The 18,872-nt window shown below is 42.9% G+C and overlaps 1 protein-coding gene across 4 annotated transcripts in view; it reads left to right on the top strand.

The window, feature by feature from the left end:
• The window catches only part of STAB1 (stabilin 1), a 58,826-nt gene that overhangs the window by 16,920 nt on the left and 23,034 nt on the right, over positions 1 to 18,872 (top strand). For all 4 annotated transcript variants that reach the window (XM_067002841.1, XM_067002843.1, XM_067002842.1 and 1 more), the window contains 20 exons: positions 1,931 to 2,077; positions 4,341 to 4,403; positions 5,276 to 5,389; positions 5,796 to 5,846; positions 7,203 to 7,283; positions 7,583 to 7,741; positions 8,633 to 8,695; positions 10,107 to 10,208; positions 11,239 to 11,325; positions 11,760 to 11,871; positions 12,438 to 12,621; positions 12,886 to 12,979; positions 13,798 to 13,956; positions 14,858 to 14,953; positions 15,344 to 15,439; positions 16,075 to 16,122; positions 16,991 to 17,121; positions 17,458 to 17,569; positions 17,797 to 17,874; positions 18,233 to 18,334. In XM_067002841.1, the coding sequence (XP_066858942.1) occupies positions 1,931 to 2,077; positions 4,341 to 4,403; positions 5,276 to 5,389; positions 5,796 to 5,846; positions 7,203 to 7,283; positions 7,583 to 7,741; positions 8,633 to 8,695; positions 10,107 to 10,208; positions 11,239 to 11,325; positions 11,760 to 11,871; positions 12,438 to 12,621; positions 12,886 to 12,979; positions 13,798 to 13,956; positions 14,858 to 14,953; positions 15,344 to 15,439; positions 16,075 to 16,122; positions 16,991 to 17,121; positions 17,458 to 17,569; positions 17,797 to 17,874; positions 18,233 to 18,334 (2,079 nt within the window). The remainder of the gene's footprint in view (positions 1 to 1,930; positions 2,078 to 4,340; positions 4,404 to 5,275; positions 5,390 to 5,795; positions 5,847 to 7,202; positions 7,284 to 7,582; positions 7,742 to 8,632; positions 8,696 to 10,106; positions 10,209 to 11,238; positions 11,326 to 11,759; positions 11,872 to 12,437; positions 12,622 to 12,885; positions 12,980 to 13,797; positions 13,957 to 14,857; positions 14,954 to 15,343; positions 15,440 to 16,074; positions 16,123 to 16,990; positions 17,122 to 17,457; positions 17,570 to 17,796; positions 17,875 to 18,232; positions 18,335 to 18,872) is intronic.

Below are 18,872 nucleotides of genomic sequence, written 5' to 3'. Positions count from 1 at the left end.
ATAATCTCCTTTCCAGTGCAAAACTGTTCTTTTGCTACATATTCTACAATGATTTATCTAGATTTAAATAGTCACTTCTCTGCTCCTTGGTTCTTACCATCCACTTGAGATGTGTACACAGATAGGTGTATACAGATATGATATTAAACTGCTTTTTATTGCTCTTCCTTGCATTTCCTTAGCCTTGAGTTGCGAAGTATAATTTTTATATTAAGGTGGATGTGGCACTGTGGGGCACATCTGAGAGAAAGATTGGCTTCAACCATATTGCAGTAGATTCCTTGGTTGGTTGTGGACCGTGCTCTCAGACAGATTCTGTGATGTGTCCTAATGGTCCTGGGGTAAAAGAAAAAGGCAGATGGGAAGAAAAGGCTGTAAAGTCATAATTGTGCTCTCTGAGCAACAGAATATATTGAGCATTGATGTAGTTTCCAGTTGTTCCAGTTCTAGAGGTTGCTCTTTTATCAGCTCATTGCACAGACTAGAAAAGCTGCTGTCTCCTGGCAAGATCCTTTGCGGGATCCAAAGCAAGGTGATTTAAGGACAGACAACCAAGCAACTGTTTCTCTTGCCCTGTAGACAACCAATTAGGCAGAATCTTACTCCTAAGCTTGGTAATAGTCTTTCCTTCTGCATGTGTATGCCGGAGAAGATACCTTTTCCGTGCACACTTAGCAACTGCAGTATCCTTGCGGCTGATGTGGAAGAGGCAGCAAAGTCTCTCTTTAGACTGAATGCTTCTCCTTGGAGGTCACGTTCTCAGACACAGCTACGTGCTGAATATTTTCTCTTCCATTTGCCCTTTTCCCTTCTATCTATTTTATTTTTCTTATCCTAGCAAAGAGTTTTTCATCATTATTTTATGATATGGAAGGCTGTTTTTCCCTTTTCACTCTTTCAGTTGACACACGTTTTCCAGCATCCACTGTTCTCTCTCCATCCTGCACTTTTCCTGCTTGCATTCTCACAGCTGGCCCAGGGAGAGCTGTATGTTTCCTCTCTGCGGATCCAGCCTTGGCCTGGAGGTCTAGGTCATACTACATGCACCCTACATGCATCAAATGGAAAAAGCACTATTTGGAGCCAGGGATTATGAACTGGGTTTATCGATGCTCTTGTAAAATTTATTTCCTGTTTGTTTACTCAGGAGTCTTTTGATCTGGCACGCCTGCCCTCCCCTTCCTTTGTTTCAGCCAGACTCCTCAGTGATGTGAGCTGAAGTTCAGGGCAGGGAGGAGCAGTTAAAAAAAATGCGCATGGTAAACGAAAAGCACAGAGAAGCTGCGCTTGCCTGCACTTGGATTATGGCTGCAACACCAATACCTTGATGCTTAGTTTATAAGTTACACTTGGTACACCTCCATACACCCCGCTTCAGTGCATGGCTGTATTCAGTATGGAAGGACCAGATGCATGCCTTATAATTCAGTGAGCCTGACTATTTAGGCTTTGCTGTGATGAGTCCTAGTTGCATTAGGAGCTAACGAAATCTGCAGTCAAAGCTGAAGTTTCCAGATTGTCTCCAAATTCTGTATTCTGGTGCCCAGGAAGCAGCGTGTCTTTCTCGTAGTGCTTGACAGATTGATGCAGCAGCTTAACAGTCAGTGCAGCCTTCTGTGATCCACGCTGGGATCAAGCATTGTTCACATTCAGGCAAACTTAAACCTAGAGCTGACTGTCCCAGACTAGGTCTTTAAGCTGTAGTAAGACGTAAAAGTACCCCAGGATGGAAATATTGTCCAAATTCATTTAGAAGTGAGATGTTTATTCCACAGTGAGACCACCCCTTAAATTTACTTTTTCCAGAGTAGACCCGGTTGTGCATTCACCTTGCTGACCCATAGATGGAGAGCACTGAAGGAAACAAGGGTTTATAGATCTATTGTGATACCATGGATATACATTAAAATAACCTTGTGTTATTATCCAGGCATACACCAAATCATTTCAATATCAAGATGCGGTGGGAGAACTGTACAGTGTTTTGCGGTCAAACCTACCAGCAGCCAATGGCATTATGCATATTGTTAACACTCTAAGGAAAAAAACCAGCACTGACAACCTTGGAAACCCACAGGTATGCAGGCATTCTTATTTCTTCTGTTTTATGAGACAGTAGAATAAATACTTTTAAAAAATCTTTTTCCATGATTATGCTTCTTAAAACAGCGAGGCTTTTTTAAAAAGGAAAAAAGCTATTTGTTCTGTTTTCAGCTCCTGATAAGCATGCCTTTAAAAGTAGCTAATAGCTCTGCACAAGTCAGATACAGACCTTGCAGTGATGCTTTTACAGTGTTTGGATAAGTAGAGAATTCTAATTTCATGACTAAGATCACTCCCTTCACAGAAAATGAGCTCTTTTTCAGTTGTATCTTACAGAAGAAGAATAAGATAAATATTGAAAAAACATTTTTCGTATAAAATTGAAATTAATATTTGCTTTATTGAAAAAGCTTTTTTCATATAAAATTGAAACTAAGACTTGCTTTCATCTGTCTCTACTGCATTTTAAAATTATATTAAAAAGATTATCTTTGCATTAAAAGTATATAAAATGAGGACAAATAATCACTATGGACCTTTGCAATTTGAACTTGTCATGTATTTAAGACACTGGGCAGAGATTTAAGAGTTCTTGCTTCAGTCTCTGCCTCTGCTAAACACTTTTTCCTGTTAACTGGGAAAAGTTTTTGCTATAGCTACTGCATTGTATGCATGAAAACTTTTATAATGTTTCCATATGCAGAAAGCAGACCCTGTTACCTACTACTTCCTTGCAAAAAAATTACACATAGAATGACACCAGCTCTTTGCTTTAGTTAGGTTTTGATAGTAGTCTGCACTTACTTTGCACCATTGTAATTAATCTATAAAAACAGTCATATTGTGTAATCTTACGGTTGGATTGTACTTTGTTTAAAAAGTAGCTGGAATATTGTGGTAGAGAATGGTGTGTCAATTGTACAAGTTCTGGGTGTCTATGTGGATTTGAATGTGCCCATCACTAATGTCACTTAAGATGCTCTCAGTCTTACGACTTGCATGAGGATGTTTTCCAGAAAGGAGTGTCTGAGACCCAGAGCAGAAGCTGGGCTGAGCTCTGTGTTTGCGTGCGTCAGTACCTGCAGGGAAGGGCTTGCAGCTCCTCTGGCCACGAGGCTGATTCAGCAGTCTTTCCTATACCATTTCCTGTAAACTTTTGATACTCAGCACAACAGTGGCTGTCACAGCACTGCTGGTGTGCATGTTCAAAATGTGCCAGTAGAAAAAAAATCTGTAAGAAAACTGCAAATTTTAATTTTGTACCACACTCAGGGATCTTTATCCACAGTCCCAGAAGAGTAGGAGGTGAGTGGGTATACCTGGAAGAGGGTACAGGAGGGATGATGGTGTTGGGGTGCATGGCACAAAAGTACAGCTGTTTTGATCCATATTGGAGCTGTGTTGGATCAGGATGTGATCTGGGTAGGAACCAACATGGCCCAACTGCAGTGAAGACTCCACCAAGACCTTAGCCAGCCTTATGCCGGTGAGGCAGAGAGGCAGCTTGCTCTGCAATGGCAGGACAGTAAGAGTGCTCCCTGCAGAGTTTGCCTTTCTCTGGACTTCTTCAGCCATTTCCTTCCCTTGTGGTGTTGGCTTTACACTGAAAGCTAGTGATCACATGAGCTATTTTTGGCAGCAAATCCCTTTATACCCTTGGAAGTAATGTTCTGTGTCTCTGCATGTTCTGCAGGAAGCAATTTAGAGGGAAAAAAAAAAAAAAAAGCAAGCACATTCCTGCAAATAAAGGTCAGATGAGTGCCTTCAGAAACTGTGGTGGCTGCGGGGACATTTCTCTTGTTACCTTTGTCCTCGTGGGAAGCATGGCAAAAAGGAAAACTTCTACTTCCAACATGTTTTCAGATGTCTGCATATGGGTTGTATTTTTTCAGCATTGGAGCTCATTTGCAGGTGGCAGAGTGAACTTTTGTCCTCAAAGGCAGAGAGAGACTTGAGATGATAGAGCAGCTCCACTGTTTACCAGCCAAGTTCTGCATGGCTGCAAGATTAACCTGAAGATGGGAGTAGGAAAACAGAAGGGTGCTTAAGTGCATGGTAACCTAAAAAATTCTTGTTTGTCGTACATGAGAACAGGCTTGCGCCTAAGCTACTGTAGGCTCCCTCCTTGCTAGGTCAACTGGCCAAAATAAAGGGTTTGAGTCCTTTGGGGCTGATGGCTTTCAAAGACCTGGAGCATGCAATCCCCAAACATTGACTGATCAAAGGCATGCCAGTTTGTGCTCAGACTTTGCTTCAACCCCAGCCATTGTATTTTTCCTCTTTGTATCTTCTTGCAGAAAACCATTGGGGAGATCCTTGCTTCAAATGAGATCTTCAGTCGATTTGAAACTATACTGGAGGTAAGCATGCTTGTGTCTGCCCCAGAAGGTTAGCATTGCTGCTTTTGCACAGCCTGTTGCTCTTTTTTGTGAGAATTTTGAATAATATTTAAATGCAGCTGTTTGTCTGTCTGGATGCTTTTATCTGAGGCAATTCTTATTTTGTTTATTTTATAAGCAAATGTAATGGAAAGATCAGCACAAGCAGCAAGCATACAAATGTCTTTCCCACCTTCTTCCCCACCTGCCCTACCCATCTCCCTTGGCACAGTTTGTTCTCCAAAGCATTTTTAGTTCTTGAACACTTTTTCAAGAGTGAATGTTTCATGCCTTTCCATGCCAAGCTAGGCTTAAGCTACCTGTTGGGTTTTTTTGCTATAGGTATCTAAATAAAATAGTCCTCAGGTTATAAACCCTTAAAGGCTTCTGCCCAGGCTTCATTTAGTTAATTTTTTTACTAGGGACTGATTTTCCTTTTACCTCCACCAGAGTCATCTGGATCTGCTCTAGCATTGCACCCAACAGTCTTGACCTGCTTGTTTTCAGCTTTGTGGCTTAGTTGTTTACAAAATTCATTGTTTAATTGTGGTTATAGGCTTGATTCTCTTTTTCTTCTCATGGGGCAAAAAGATATTGGTTTAGTCTCTGTATGTACTTGTGTATTCCAGTGCTCTCTTGTTCACATTAGCTGCACTTACACCAGTGGCTTCATTGTCCAGCCTGTTTTTATGGCATTATATCCCTGTAATATTACAAGCCTCGCCTCTTGAATACAAAAGCTTTTCAGTAGCTGCACCTTTGGTGGGTTGCATGGAGTTTCCTCTCCCTTTCTAATAGACCCCCCTCATTAACTCATGCTAGATGCATGGTGAAATCTTTTATTGTTTTTGCAGAACTGTGGCCTGCCTGCAATTCTTGATGGACCCGGCCCCTTTACTGTATTTGTACCCAGCAATGATGGTGTGGATAAATTGAGAGATGGAAGGCTCATCTACCTTTTCACAGAGGTGAGAGCTCGTAATACTTTAAGAGGTCCTGAGATAGTGCAGCCTGTTGCACTAGGCTTTGCTGGAATAGCTTGTGCAATGTATCTGATCATTGCTGAAAGATGTTCTTTCTGGAACTGGCTAAAACATCTCTCTTTCCATAAGGCTTTGGGAAAGAAGTGAATGCTGGTGGAACCTGCAATGAGAAATACATTTAGCTATATTGTTTAAGTCTGTTTTTTGGCTTTTTCCTCATGCTTTGTGTGGGGAAAATGAAGTAATTTATTTTCCAAGTGAAGTCCCTGCTGTAATACATTGGCATAGTCAGTCATTTGTTAAAAGAAAAAGTGATTGCCTCTTCTTACTTCTGAGCAGTGAAGGGGTATCCAATTATTGTGTTCTTTTTTTTTTTTTTTTTTCCCCTTAGGGCATAAATAAGCTTCAGGAACTTGTGAAACATCATATCTACACTTCAGCGGTAAGGCAGGCAGTTCTAATTCTGGATAATTGGAGTCCTTTAGGCCAGAATGTAATCAACTATGTTGTTTGGCACAGAGGTCGGAGTATCAGTGACTTCAGCTGCTGTTTCTTGGACTGCCCAGGAGAGGAGAGATGTGATTCAGGATGTGACGAGGCAAAACATTTACCGTGAAAGTTGTTGCCAAAAGGGACTTCCATCACAAAGCTCTTAGTTTTCTGGGTGTGATGGTGCTCATTAGTCAGATGGCCTTTACAAAGAAAACATTGTCCTGCAGAGTTTGCTGCAGGCAAATTCTTTCTTGGCATCACTTTAATTTGCTGAACTATTAATTAGGAGTGTACCCTAATTATGAATCCTCCAACCCATAGCTTCCCTAACACTGAAAGCAGCAACACAAAAGTTATAGCCAGGTGGAGAATTGGTCAAAACTCTCCTGCTCCTTCTCCTGTCTTCTTGGGCTCCATCAGTGGGGTACTGCCAACTCTTGCACCAACATTTATTTACCCTATGTGGCAGGGTAAATAAAATTAATACAGTACATTAACAAGATTTTTTTCCCTTATAAAATCAACAAGAAAGATGTTTAAAATTATGCACAGAACCTGTGGGGAAGTGAATACTCAAGCATTATGGTACAATGTCATGTCTTTTGCTAAGAAATATCAATATTATTCCAGTCCTTCATTAAGGAGAAAATGTCAGTCCTTATGATTTTCATAACTCCAACAGAGAAAATAAGCAGCACGTTGATAAAACAGCAAAACATAGTTTTTCTTGCAACTGATGAATAGCACTATGGCAACAAGCCAAACTACTTACTTTAATAACTTGTTGAACACAAAAAAAAAATTTTCTTAGTTCTCAGAACTTCTCTCCTGTCAAATCCTTATGTTTAAATTTCTCATACAGCAGCTGTGGTTTACATTTCTTCTGCCTTTAGAAATAAGCTTATTTAGTAGGTCAAAATGTATTATCTATTATGCTTCTTGCTCAGCATTACTTGTTTAATTAATATGTCCTGGAAGATTCCATGTATTGGCTGTATCAATAAGAGACACTATTAATGAGACTTAATTTCAGCTGTTCTAGACTGTTTCTTGCAGAAGGAATGAAAACGAAGGCCACCGCCACAGGCACTACTGTGTTTGTAGCATTGCAAATGATTCACACAAAGTCCTGGATTTCCCTCTGGGCTATTGTGTGCATTTAAAGTATTTCATGAGATGTAAATGTTAAGGTTAAAGTCCCCTTTAGAAGGTTTTTTAGGTGGGGGGAGTCATGAAAGGACTCTGTCAGCTGTACTGAAATGTCCCTGCTTTTTCATGACATTGTCCCCTCGTGTGTTTATTTCAGGTGACTGTAGACAAACTGATAATGATGCCACACATTGTTACTATGGCCAACCAGATACTGACCATCAACATCGGTGCAGACGTATGTATGGATCAAAACTCAGCTGGGCAAACGTCCTGTGCTAAGTGGAAGTCTGGATATAGTTCTGAACAACGTGGTTTCGGCCCATCTCTGCTTCCTCCTGTGCTTAGAAAATAGACTTAAATGGGGTCACTGAATTATTTTTGCTTCTTATCCAACTTGTGACTCTACTAAGAGGCTTGACTATTTGTGTGGTTGCACTTGATGTTGCATACCATCTGTTTCCTGTATTGCCTTTATGTTGTTGATACAGTCTAATGGGATAAAATACAGATAAATTATTTGTGTTTCTGCTTTAGGGAAGAATTCTGATGGATGAATCAGGGATCCCCTTAAACATGAGAAACATTGTGGCATCAAATGGTATTATTCATACCTTGGACGGCATCTTCCTCCCTCCTTCAATAATTCCCATTTTGCCTCACAGATGCAATGAAGAACAACATAAAATTGTGACAGTAAGTCACCTTTTCCCATTCTCTTGCTAGCCATTGTTGTAGACCCTACAATCACCTGGAGGAAAAAAAGGCAAGCTGTGTAGATTACATTTGGGAAATATGTTCTCTCTGAGATATCCCCTAATATGACCTTAGGCAGCATCAGCACTGTGGTTGTTGCTTCTGCTAGCACTTTGCACTGCTTTGCTGGCAATCAGCTGTTTTCTTGTGGGTCTTTATTCTTTCCTTGCATCCATCCTACCTTTGCTTCAGAAAGATGTTTGCCTTTTCGTAAGGCTGTGTATGCCCTTCTTCACACCAGAGTTACTAACTCAGCTGAGAATGCTTTGTTCCCATCACTGTCAGCATCGTTTTCATGTTAGTATGGATGGGAAACAGTTATTCAGCAGCAGAAGCTGTAAATGCTGTATGATATTCTCACATAAAGAATTTTGTATACCTTATTTTAGGTGTGTGTTCCCCACTTTGATCACTGGTAGGTTACTGGAAAAGAGGATGAGGCTCTGAATAAGAAAAAGGCACCTGATTTGGAGCAACACAAATAATATCAACTGGCCAGAGGGTCTGTTATAACTTATCGATTTAATGAGGCTGCCACATGGATGCCCAAAGTGTTTTCCAGCATAGCTGTCTCTAGTGGCTGATAGACTCACAGGGTGGAGGCAGACCCTGTCTTAAAGTCAGGTGCAAACATCTCGTGACAAAGGATCCACTTTATTGAAGTGAGAAGCTTACCCCATTTCAGAGTGTGGAACTCCCTCCTAAAAATGTTTCTGATACATGCTGTGATGTTTTGGATATGTAGTGGAAACAGTAGCTCTGGAGCATTCTTGGCATGGGCTAGGGGTTCTTTTGAGAAGATGAAGTTTTCTGCTCTTCTTTTCTTAACAGGGCTCTTGTGTGGATTGTGAGGCTCTCAACAGCAGTGTTTGCCCACCTGGCAGCAGAGAAATGGTGATTATTTGTGATCATTTCCATATTTTCTTCTTTGCATGATGACACACAAGCACACTGTGACAGTTTCTAACCCAAGACACTTTCAAACAAATACAGGACAGGAAAGGCAAGCAGTAGAGAGGAATAGCATGGCTTGTTAGAGGATGCGTATCAACCATGCACTGTGGTCCCAGACTGTCACCCAGTAACTGCTCTGTGCTATTTCTTATTTTGAAGTCTGTTTGCTGAGTCAATGCAGATAGCTGTGAGACAGTCTGTGCTAAATAAAATTGTAGACTTGCGGTTTTTAGTACCTCTACTCTGCCTCAGGCAGGGCTTTCTTCCTTACACGCTGAGTCTCCCAGCTCCTCCAAACTGCTAGAATCAAACCCAATCCCACTCGTACCATCCAGTAACACCGCTGCTTATGTCATGGCCAGGGAATTGCAACTAGCTCTATGCGCTGCAGAGGGCTGAGAAACAATTTGTTCTTGGCCTGCGCTCGCTGTTGATTCAGAATGAGCAGAACTAGCTGAAGGCGGATTAAGGAGGAGGAGGCAGTACGCTGGTGTTTGAGTTAACCCATGCTGGGTTTAGCAGTACAGCAATTTCCAGGAAATCCCTGTGTGAAGGCCAGGCCCAAGACATTGTTTGGGAAAACCGGAGAGGTGTTCATGACTGTTAACTGTTGGGTGTCTTCTGAGGGATCTGAATTTCAGAAGAACTTGCTGATGCTGTCTCAGCATGAATGTCTGAAGTGGAGCTCTGCAAAATCACTAGTCAATTGTTTTCCTCTAGTCTGACTGAGGCAGGTGCGGACAGAATCATCTTGGGCCCAATTCTGCCTGTGTATAACTACATGACAGGTCACTGGGTGTTGTTCCAGAAATTATCTGCAGTCCTTTCCCTTCCCACTCTCTGTCTCACCTCCACCCCTAGCTGTGTCCCTGCCTCTCCCTCTTTCTCCTTTCCTCCCTCCCTCTCTCATTCCCTCTTGTACTCCCCCTTTTCCCCACTCTCCTTCCCCCTGCCTTTCCTCTCCCTCCTTCCTTTCTCTTTTCCCCTACCCTCTTTCTTACCCTCTATTTCTCTCCCACTTCTCCCCTGTCTCTTCTCCCCTATCTCCCTCCTTTTATCCTCTCTCCCCAACCTCTCCCCCTTCTTCTACTGTCTCCCTTATCATAAATACTATTATAAGAACAAAAGGGCAGCACCTTGGCTCAGGCTTGCAGACTGCTGGGAGTGAGAGGAAGCTGCCACGTGCCTTCTTTCATGATAGGCATGCTGTAGCAGTATCTTGTTCACCTTGGCTCCTTTTTGAACTTCCTCAGCTCAGAGATAGGCATAAATTGCTCTCTGCAGCAGAAAGAGAGGAGGGGAGGGTTACTGCGCTGAAGTAACAAAACAGAGCTGACTTGTGTTTCTACAGGAATCAACACTGTTTCCAAAAGAATGTGTCTATATCCATGATCCACAAGGCCTGAATGTCCTGAAGAAGGGATGTGCCAAGTACTGCAATCAAACTGTCACGGTGAGTGTGACGGGAAACCACATTCCTTTGAAAGGAGCTCAGCTTTGCTCTTCCCGATTCATCGAGAAGACCTCTGACTCCTTCAACTGAAATGGCAACAAAAGAAAAGCTGCCCCTTGCAAAGGGTGGCCCATCAGATGAGCTGGCTACCTGACCTCTCTTTGGTTAACATAGAGAAGAATACACAGTACCAACCCGCTGCAAATGTTAGAAAGCAGCTCAATTAAACCCAAACGTGATACATAAATACAATAAAGCACAACAGTTGTGACTAGTCAAGTTGGAGGAAGCCGAGAGACGAATGGGGTAGTGTTCAGTCTGGCATGTTTTCTGAGAGTGCCCTGTTTTTATCACGTCTCCCAACGGAAGCAGAGTACAATGAAAGTGCCATAAGCTGTGAAGTGATTGCATCTTGTTTATGAAACATTGTCAGATGGTTTGGAAAAGTAGTTCTTACCCAGTTTACAGACCTCACATCAGGAGTCTGCAGCTCCTGAGCTGTCCCAGTGCCAACTATATAGAATTATTTGTGAGTGTCTTGTTAAATACCAGCTGGATGTCTGTCCTGTCATTGTTCTTCTGTTGGTCAATTGTGACAAGGCCTGTGATCCAGGACTGATACATCCCTCCAGAAAAACAGAAGTCCTCAGCAAGGATAAAGAAGGATCAAGTGAGCCAATATTATTAATGAATTCAAAACTCAGAGAAAGCATAGACCTTATTTGCCTAAGTCACAGAAAGAACAGAAAATAGTGGTTTATGTTGACAAGAATTAGGTGCAAGCAGAAGGACAGGTATTGTTGGAAAATAATAATTTAAGTCCAATTTTATGTTTGGACTTCATCATCTTAAAGGTCCTTTCCAACCTAAATGAGTCTATGATTCTAAGCATGGGTGTCTAAGTGACTATTTCAGTGTAGTCCGTGGCCACAGGAAGGAGGACATAGATTTCAGAATTGTGAGAGCAGGACAACTCCAGGCAATTTATGTTGAGTCACTTGGTACTTTAATGATTTTGTTTTTCTTTCAGAAACCTGGGTGCTGCAAAGGATTCTTTGGTCCAGACTGCATACCGTGCCCAGGGGGATATTCCAATCCATGCTATGGCCGGGGAAATGTAAGTATGAAGGATCATACTGTGTTACAATGAGCACTTGAGTCAGGGTGGTTAGAGAGTGTAGTTAGCTTATTTATTTTTTAATGACAAGGTAGGACATTTTTTCTTTATGGTAACAGTTGCTCTAGATAAGCATAATTCAGCCTTTGTGCTCCAGGGTAAAGTGGAAAGTGGTGGCCACAGAATATCCAAGGAAAATGGAGTGTACTCATCAGTGTGTTTTCCATCTTGAGCTCTAATGTGAATCACGTCATAGCTTTTGCAGACAGCATTGACTGGGGGTTGGGGGGGGATTTTGTATTACCACCACTGCTCTTCAAAGTCCTATTTTTTACTGCAGCTGTCAAAAGTGGTTTTGATAGATATCAAAGCCTTGGTTTTGCCTTGGATCGCTTAGTTTCAATGACTTTGGCTTTCTTTTTGTTTCCTTCCAGTGCAGCGATGGCATAGAAGGGAATGGCAACTGCCACTGCTTTGAAGGCTTCAAAGGAGTAGCCTGCCACATCTGTTCAAACCCAAACAAACATGGCGAGAACTGTGACGAAGGTTGGTAATTTGGAAGGAGAGACTAGAGAAAAATGTAGAGCAAAGCTATAGTGCATGTTCAGGTACCCTGGATTCCCTGCTGGTAAGACCTCATCGTGAAAGAAGTGATGGAAATGTTATCACAGGTCACAAAAAGCAGTAGAGAAAACATGGCTGATATGACAGTGGTAATGCAGGTCTTGGAAAAGTGGTAATGCAGGTCTTGGAAACATTGGCCAAATTTAAATGTGGGACTTCCAAGCAAATCTCTCCTTCTTAGAAAGAAAAAACATTTTCCTTTCCCAGTTGACAAGGACCTTGTGCTTGATGGCCTAAATTTGAGCCCATCTTTAGAGCTCTTAAAACTCTTGGACCTAGGCAGTCAGAGGATCGGTTCCCTGGCCAAGTTTTGAGGTGTGGTGGATGTCTCTCAGCAGACATCCCTCTGTCAAGAACAAACGGGATGATGATTTGATGTCACTAGAGATTGTGAAAGGAAGTTGGGAATCTGCAAAATGTGATTACTGTGGTGAGTTCTGGACTTTCGGCAGTGACTGTTCTTTCTCCATGTGAAAATTCTTTGACAGATTGTGGCTGCGTCCATGGTGTCTGTGACAACAGGCCTGGCAGCGGGGGGGTGTGTCAGTCCTGGTCCTGTAAGGAAGGTTTTACTGGGAAATTCTGTGACAAGACATCAAAGAACTGTGGCCCGAGCGGGCTGTCCCAGTACTGCCACCAGAATGCTGTTTGCAGCCTCAATGACACAGCAAGGTCAGTCTTTCTGGCATACACATTCGGGTGGGCACATTGTCATCGTATAGTCACACAACGGCTGTGAGGCTGCCAACCCTGTAGTTGTGCATGTCTCCCTGTGTGCCTGTTGCACAAGGTTGTTCAAGCAACGCAGCCAGCCCACTGCACTAGAGATTAAGTCAAGTTCTTGCTTGCTTGAGAGCTCAAAATATCTTTTTGCTCTCTGCTGTATTTCAGAATAGGCTGTACTACCTGTATGCCTTTTGTGCTTATGTTTTTAAGGTGCATCTGCATGGATGGATATGAAGGGGACGGGTTTTCCTGCCAGCCCATTGACCTGTGCAGTCAGCCAGAACGAGGAGGCTGTTCTCAGAATGTAAGTGGGAATGGACTATCGAAGCATGGAGAAGCAACATCTATCGATCAAAGCAGGACTGTTGCAGATTTGTTGGGCACTGGTCTCGTGCCTATCTTTCCCAGTCTGTAAGGTGGGGTGGAATAACAGGTACCTAAACACAGTCATCATAAGGAGGTCAGTCATTTGGTTGGTACCAAAATGTGACAACCTGGGGAAGGTTTGGCTGGTTTGCCCAGATATTTTAGCAGCCACAGAGATTAGCTGCACAGACTTTTGTTTTGTATTCATTTTCCCCTCAAGATCTTCTTACGTGTTGTTGCTTGGCTGTGAGCTCCAACTCATAGTTCTAGTAGCCAACAACAAATGGTCAGACTCATCATGATTTAGATCCCTCAATGAGAGGAATGCACTGGGCTACGTAGGAGGGAATAGGATGGCACTAAGTACAAAGGTCTTTGCTGAGAGAGATCTGCCTTCATGATTGATTCCCAGCCTACATGTCCAGGCAGAAGAAGATTGTGCTTATCCTGTCCAGGGAATACTTCTTCTGTAATGGAAGAGCTTTACTGAATGGCAGGGAATGCCCTGGGAGTTCTGAGCCACCTTAGACGCAAGTATCCACCACTCTGAAAACACTGAATATTTCTAGAATCACTTTATTGTGATATTGTCTAGAATTTTTCTGGAGAAGATGCTTCCAGTCCCTGCACCCAGTGCTGGAATCAAAATTGGTCATTCAGAAACTCTTCTCGGACTGATGAAAGAGACTTGTCTCTGTATTTGCACTGCACTGTCTGCTCTCTGCTGAGTGTGATGCTTTTGTCTCCCTTCTGCAGGCCCTGTGCACCAGTACGGGCCCTGGCAATGCCACCTGCCAGTGTAACGTGGGCTGGACTGGGGATGGGAAGGCCTGTGTGTCTATAGACAACTGCATGCTGGAGAGCAGAGGGAACTGTCACATCAATGCTGACTGCATTTACATTGGCCCCGGTCAGGTATGGGCGATGCTAAGTAGTCTGATGGTAGACTTACTTTTCCTAAGCTGCTCTGAAAGGGACTGGGATTGCTGGAGGTAGAACCTGGGCTGGTCAGCAGCAAAACCTGTTTGTTGGCTGCCAGGTACACTGGCTCCTGCTATAGCCACACAGGGTACTTGTGTCTGGTGAGAGGCATGGGTGTGTTTGAGGCTGCTACACTACTCTGAAACCTTTGTGTAGCAAAGGGAAGAGCCCACGCTCCATAACAAGGCACTGGTTGCTGTGCCCACCTTGTTCCCAGATCACAGCATTGTCTCTGGGCAGTGCTAAAATGTACAGAAAACCACATGAAGCTATTCAGATAGTCAATGAAGGAAGACAGGCCAAGACTGGGACATCCTGAGGTTGGAGGAAGGCGTGCGGGAGGGGTGGCTTCTCGGGGTGGCTTCTCAAGGTGCTGCTTCTCCCCACTGAGCAAGGGGAACTCTGGGCAATGGGCTGAGGAAAGGTGCCAGATTGTCAGCAGAATTTAGTGAGGTGGCATGTGCAAGTGCTCTTTTAGCTATCTCATAAGCAGGAAGCTTTGAAATCACCCTCTCTTCTCTTTCTGTTGTTCACAAAGTCTGTGTCGTTCTCGGAAAAGCTGGAAATAGAGATGGAAACTATTATTCTCAAGTTACCCTCACACAGGCAAGCACAGCAAGGGATCAGTGCTCTTGAGTAACCCAGCAGCATGTGTGTTGTGATAGAGAATGATGCCCTACTAAGGAAGTACCTCTGCATTTTCATGTCTTGAGGAACCAGTAGAAAACTTAGGAAAATCAATTAAGAATACATTTTAGATTTTTAGGCCTTTTTTTGGGTAGTAAATGAGGATACTCTGATAGCTCTTTAAAATTGAAATGATTCTTTCCTGCAGAGCAAATGTGTCTGCAAGAGGGGTTATGCTGGCGATGGCCACAATTGCGATGCAATCAACCCATGCCTCATGGACAACGGTGGTTGCCACGACGTGGTGAGTAGCTAAAGAGCTGTCCAAGGCTACTGTGGCAGTGAGAGTTCCTCTGCTCCCTGTCACAAGTTTTTCAGCCATGGCATCGAGAGAATTGCAAGGATTTGGTTTGCATTGGCCTACTGGTACACCACTGAGGTGTTATAAAGGTTTAGTCTCTGATCTATGGAGGCAGATCCTCTCATTTTCATGAATTCACACAACCCAAAGCCATCATCTAGGCCTTGGTGCACAAGGTGTGAATTCAATGGCACTGTAAATGCAACAGGAGGAAGGGGTTTGTGTGTGCATTGGTAGCCTGGGCCATAAGAGGTCAGAATTTGATTCCTACATAGGTGTAACACTGCATTACCTGTGTTCACTCTCTAATTTCTTCTTTCCTTGTGCTTGCAGGCTATGTGTGTACCTCTTGGAGGAGGGGAGAGGTCCTGCGCCTGCCCTCAAGGCTATGTGGGGGATGGCATGACATGCTATGGGGATGTTCTAAAAGTGAGTGAAAAGAAAGTGTCTGAGGTCTTTTGGAGATCAGGGAGAAACGACTCTGTTCTCACTTCCCATTTCTCTGTTACTCGAGCTGACTCCTCTCTGCACCAGCTTGACAGCACAGCATGTGTTTGCCTAAGACCACAGAGACAGCACCGGTGCCAAGAACCAGTGTCTTCAATAAATCGTTGACAGTCATTTCTAAGCTGCTCCACCCCTGTCTCCCCTGTGCAATAAGGCATCTTGTCTTTGTTGTTTGGAAAGTTTTTTTAGGTCAGAGCTAGCTAGGCCCATTTTCTGCCACTAGAAATATTAAAGACCATTGTGGATTCAATCACTGTCTCTGGTAAACACAAGCAATTTCAGATGAGTTGAAAATTATTTATTTATTTAGGGAAAAGCATATATATATTTAATGGCTGGAATATGTATTTTTTAATGGATAGAGTTTGGTTTTAGGAGTGGCCATCCCTCCACACGACACAAGGTGCCTTTGAAGTTTGTGAAGGGAGAAAGGAATGCCTAAGTCATTATTGCTGGATCTGATATCGCAAAGGGCTCCTGTCCCCCACCCTGGGTCTCCCAGTCCCACAGCTCCGGTGCTCATTGGAGGTTACCCTTCTGTTGTTTCTATTTTGAAGGAGCTGGCCGGGAGTTCCCACTTTGCAAGCTTCTATGACTGGGTTAAGGTAAGAATGGTTGTGGGATGTCCACATGAGTAAGTACTGTAGAACCGAAGTCACTGTGAACACTGCTGTTAAAGGAAGAGCAACAGCATTTATCTTTTTCATTAGAGAAAAACAAAGCAACAGCTAAGGTGAAATCAGAAAAAGTAGCGTGTAGAAAAGCGCTGGAGTTTGTGATGGAGTAAGGGTCATCAACATGCTTTGAGGGACTAATTTATAGCACAGGAGGAAGCTGTGACTGTAATACACATGATTTTCTTAGTTGTATCTTCTGTAACTCCTGGCTATAGGAAAGTAACACAGAAGGAAAAGAAAAAGGGGTAGCATAATAATAGCTATTTTGCAAAAGAGCAAGCTGTGAAAAGTTAGACTATATGTTTGTTCCTTTTCTTGTTATGGGCTCCCTGTTCCTAGCTTGGCTGCAAGAGACACTGCAGGCCGCAGCAAGTCTGCGGAAACACACTATGAAGTATGGCATCTCACTGAGCCTTAGTTTACCTGTCCTGCTGTGTATATTGCTTTTGCCAGGAGTAATTTTGGTCCCTTCCCCAAAACTGATGTTGTGTGTTGTTTGTTTATGGATTTGACTGAGTGGATTTGAAGATTAATTGAAACATGAAAGCAGAGCTTAAAGCAGCAGATTTTTCCTTGGCAAGCAGGTGTCAGCTGTTTTGGCCAAATCACTTGTGGCATTTTTTGATTGCCAACAGCACTTATTTCACATGTGCAGGAAAGCCTGCTGTGTGCACACTATCATTCTGCACGTCCCTGACATGGGACTGCAAAAGCAGGATGACTCTCGGTTATATTTTACAGAATAGATATGGCACTGGCATGTCTTATTTGTTCATCTTTGTGCTTTGGACAACAGAAATCTCTCTTCAGCATCCCAGCAGGAACCAATGTCACTGTCCTGGTGCCATCAGAGGAAGCTATCAACAGCTTGAACAAGAGCGAGAAAGATTTCTGGCTGACCCCCAGCATGCTGCCATTTTTAGTCAGGTATGAGGAGATTCCGCTCTTTGCTTTACCATGCCAGACAACAGTAACAAGGCTATGAGTTGGATTTCTGGTCGTACATGCCCAATAAAGAGGTATCTTTAAATAAATATAGAAGCAAGGTTAAATATGTAGCAGGCAAAGAATATAGTAGGCATTTGAAACATAACAGAGCTCAGGCAATTGGAAGTGTATTTATTTTTCATATATGTGCATTCTCTCCACATGCTTAACGACTTCAGTGAATGTGTGAATGTTAGGTGATATGATCTTATCTCATCTCCCTGTTATTACAAATAGTACCAGAATCTTTTCTTTACCTGCCTTTTTTCTTTTCAGGGCCCACTTTCTCGAAGGTGTCTTCACTGGTGAAAAGCTCAAAAAGTATGACAAGCCAGAATTACCCACCCTCAACCCACAGACCAGATGGCAGATAAACACCAAGAGTGGTGTAAGAATTTTTTATGTAATGCACATGTGTCAGTATCAAATTAAACTGCTCAAGAACTGCTATATTTAGTGGGGAATCTGGATGCGATGCTGGTGTCTTCAAGTTCAGGAATCTTTTAAAAATTGTACCCAGATTAATCGTGTGCAACCTTGAACAAACCATATGTCTGGTTTGCATATGCCTAGTGATTTCTGATGCTTCTGCTTCTCCCTCTTATGCTTTTGCAGGTATTAACCATTCAAAATGCAAGTATAGTCGTCAGTGACATCCCTGCCAGCAATGGCATTATTCATATCCTCAGTAAGGTATGTTGATTCTGGGAAATACAGTCATAGCAACAAGGTTGTGTTGCAGCATCTGTGATGGAGACAACAAGAAATGTATACCTGGGCAGTGAGAAAGAACTATAATGACAAAAATACACTTGATTATCACAAAGTCCTGACAGATGTTCCTGTGCACTAGTGTTTAATGCCTAAAGTATTCGTCTCTGGGACAAGGAAGAGGAGAGTTCCTCTTCTCTTGGCTGATAGAAGATTTAAGATTATTGCAGAATTGTGCTAAATGGTACCATTTCTACTTGCTTTTCTTGCAAGCAGGGCAGGAGTAATTTCCCCCAGTGTCTCTTGCCTGAGCTTGCTGATGAACTTGCTTTATCTGCAGGTTTTGTTGCCACCTTTAAGAGATATCCCACCGAGTCCTCCAGGTCTGCAGAAACAGCTCGATATAGTTTCCTCATTCAGTACATTCAAGGATTTGTTACACGTAAGCATCTGATGTGGGTTCTGTTGTGGCTGTCAGAACTTTCTTTTGTGCAAATGCCCAGCTTACCTGTTGTAGGTGGGCCTAAACCTGGACCACCTGGTGAGAAAAGAGGAAACCATCTATTTCCTACCGTTCCAGTGTGATCTTCTAGGAAAGGTCCTTTGAACAACCAAAGGATCGTATACTTGCAGTTAGATCCCTGTATCATGTTATTACAGTGGAAGATGTTCTGTTTGTTGCAGGCACTCACGTGCTTGTACAGGGCAGAGAAACCTAGAGGAAAAGGAAGGCTTGTTCATAATCAAGGAACTGCACTTAGGTCAAGGCAGAGAAACCTAGAGGAAAAGGAAGGCTTGTTCATAATCAAGGAACTGCACTTAGGTCAACCCAGGGAGCAAGTGATTAGACACGTGTGACTGAGTGGAAATTGTATATTCAGTTTTCAAGCATTTCCCCTAGTGCTATTGCTATTTTAATTGATTTCATATGCAGTTTGGTTTTAGTGAGTACAAGTGTAATTGCTAATGTTAATGTTTGG

This window comes from Anser cygnoides, chromosome 10 (assembly GCF_040182565.1).
Source record: "Anser cygnoides isolate HZ-2024a breed goose chromosome 10, Taihu_goose_T2T_genome, whole genome shotgun sequence".
Lineage (NCBI taxonomy): Eukaryota > Metazoa > Chordata > Aves > Anseriformes > Anatidae > Anser > Anser cygnoides.
This window is presented reverse-complemented; position numbering and strand designations above follow the sequence as displayed.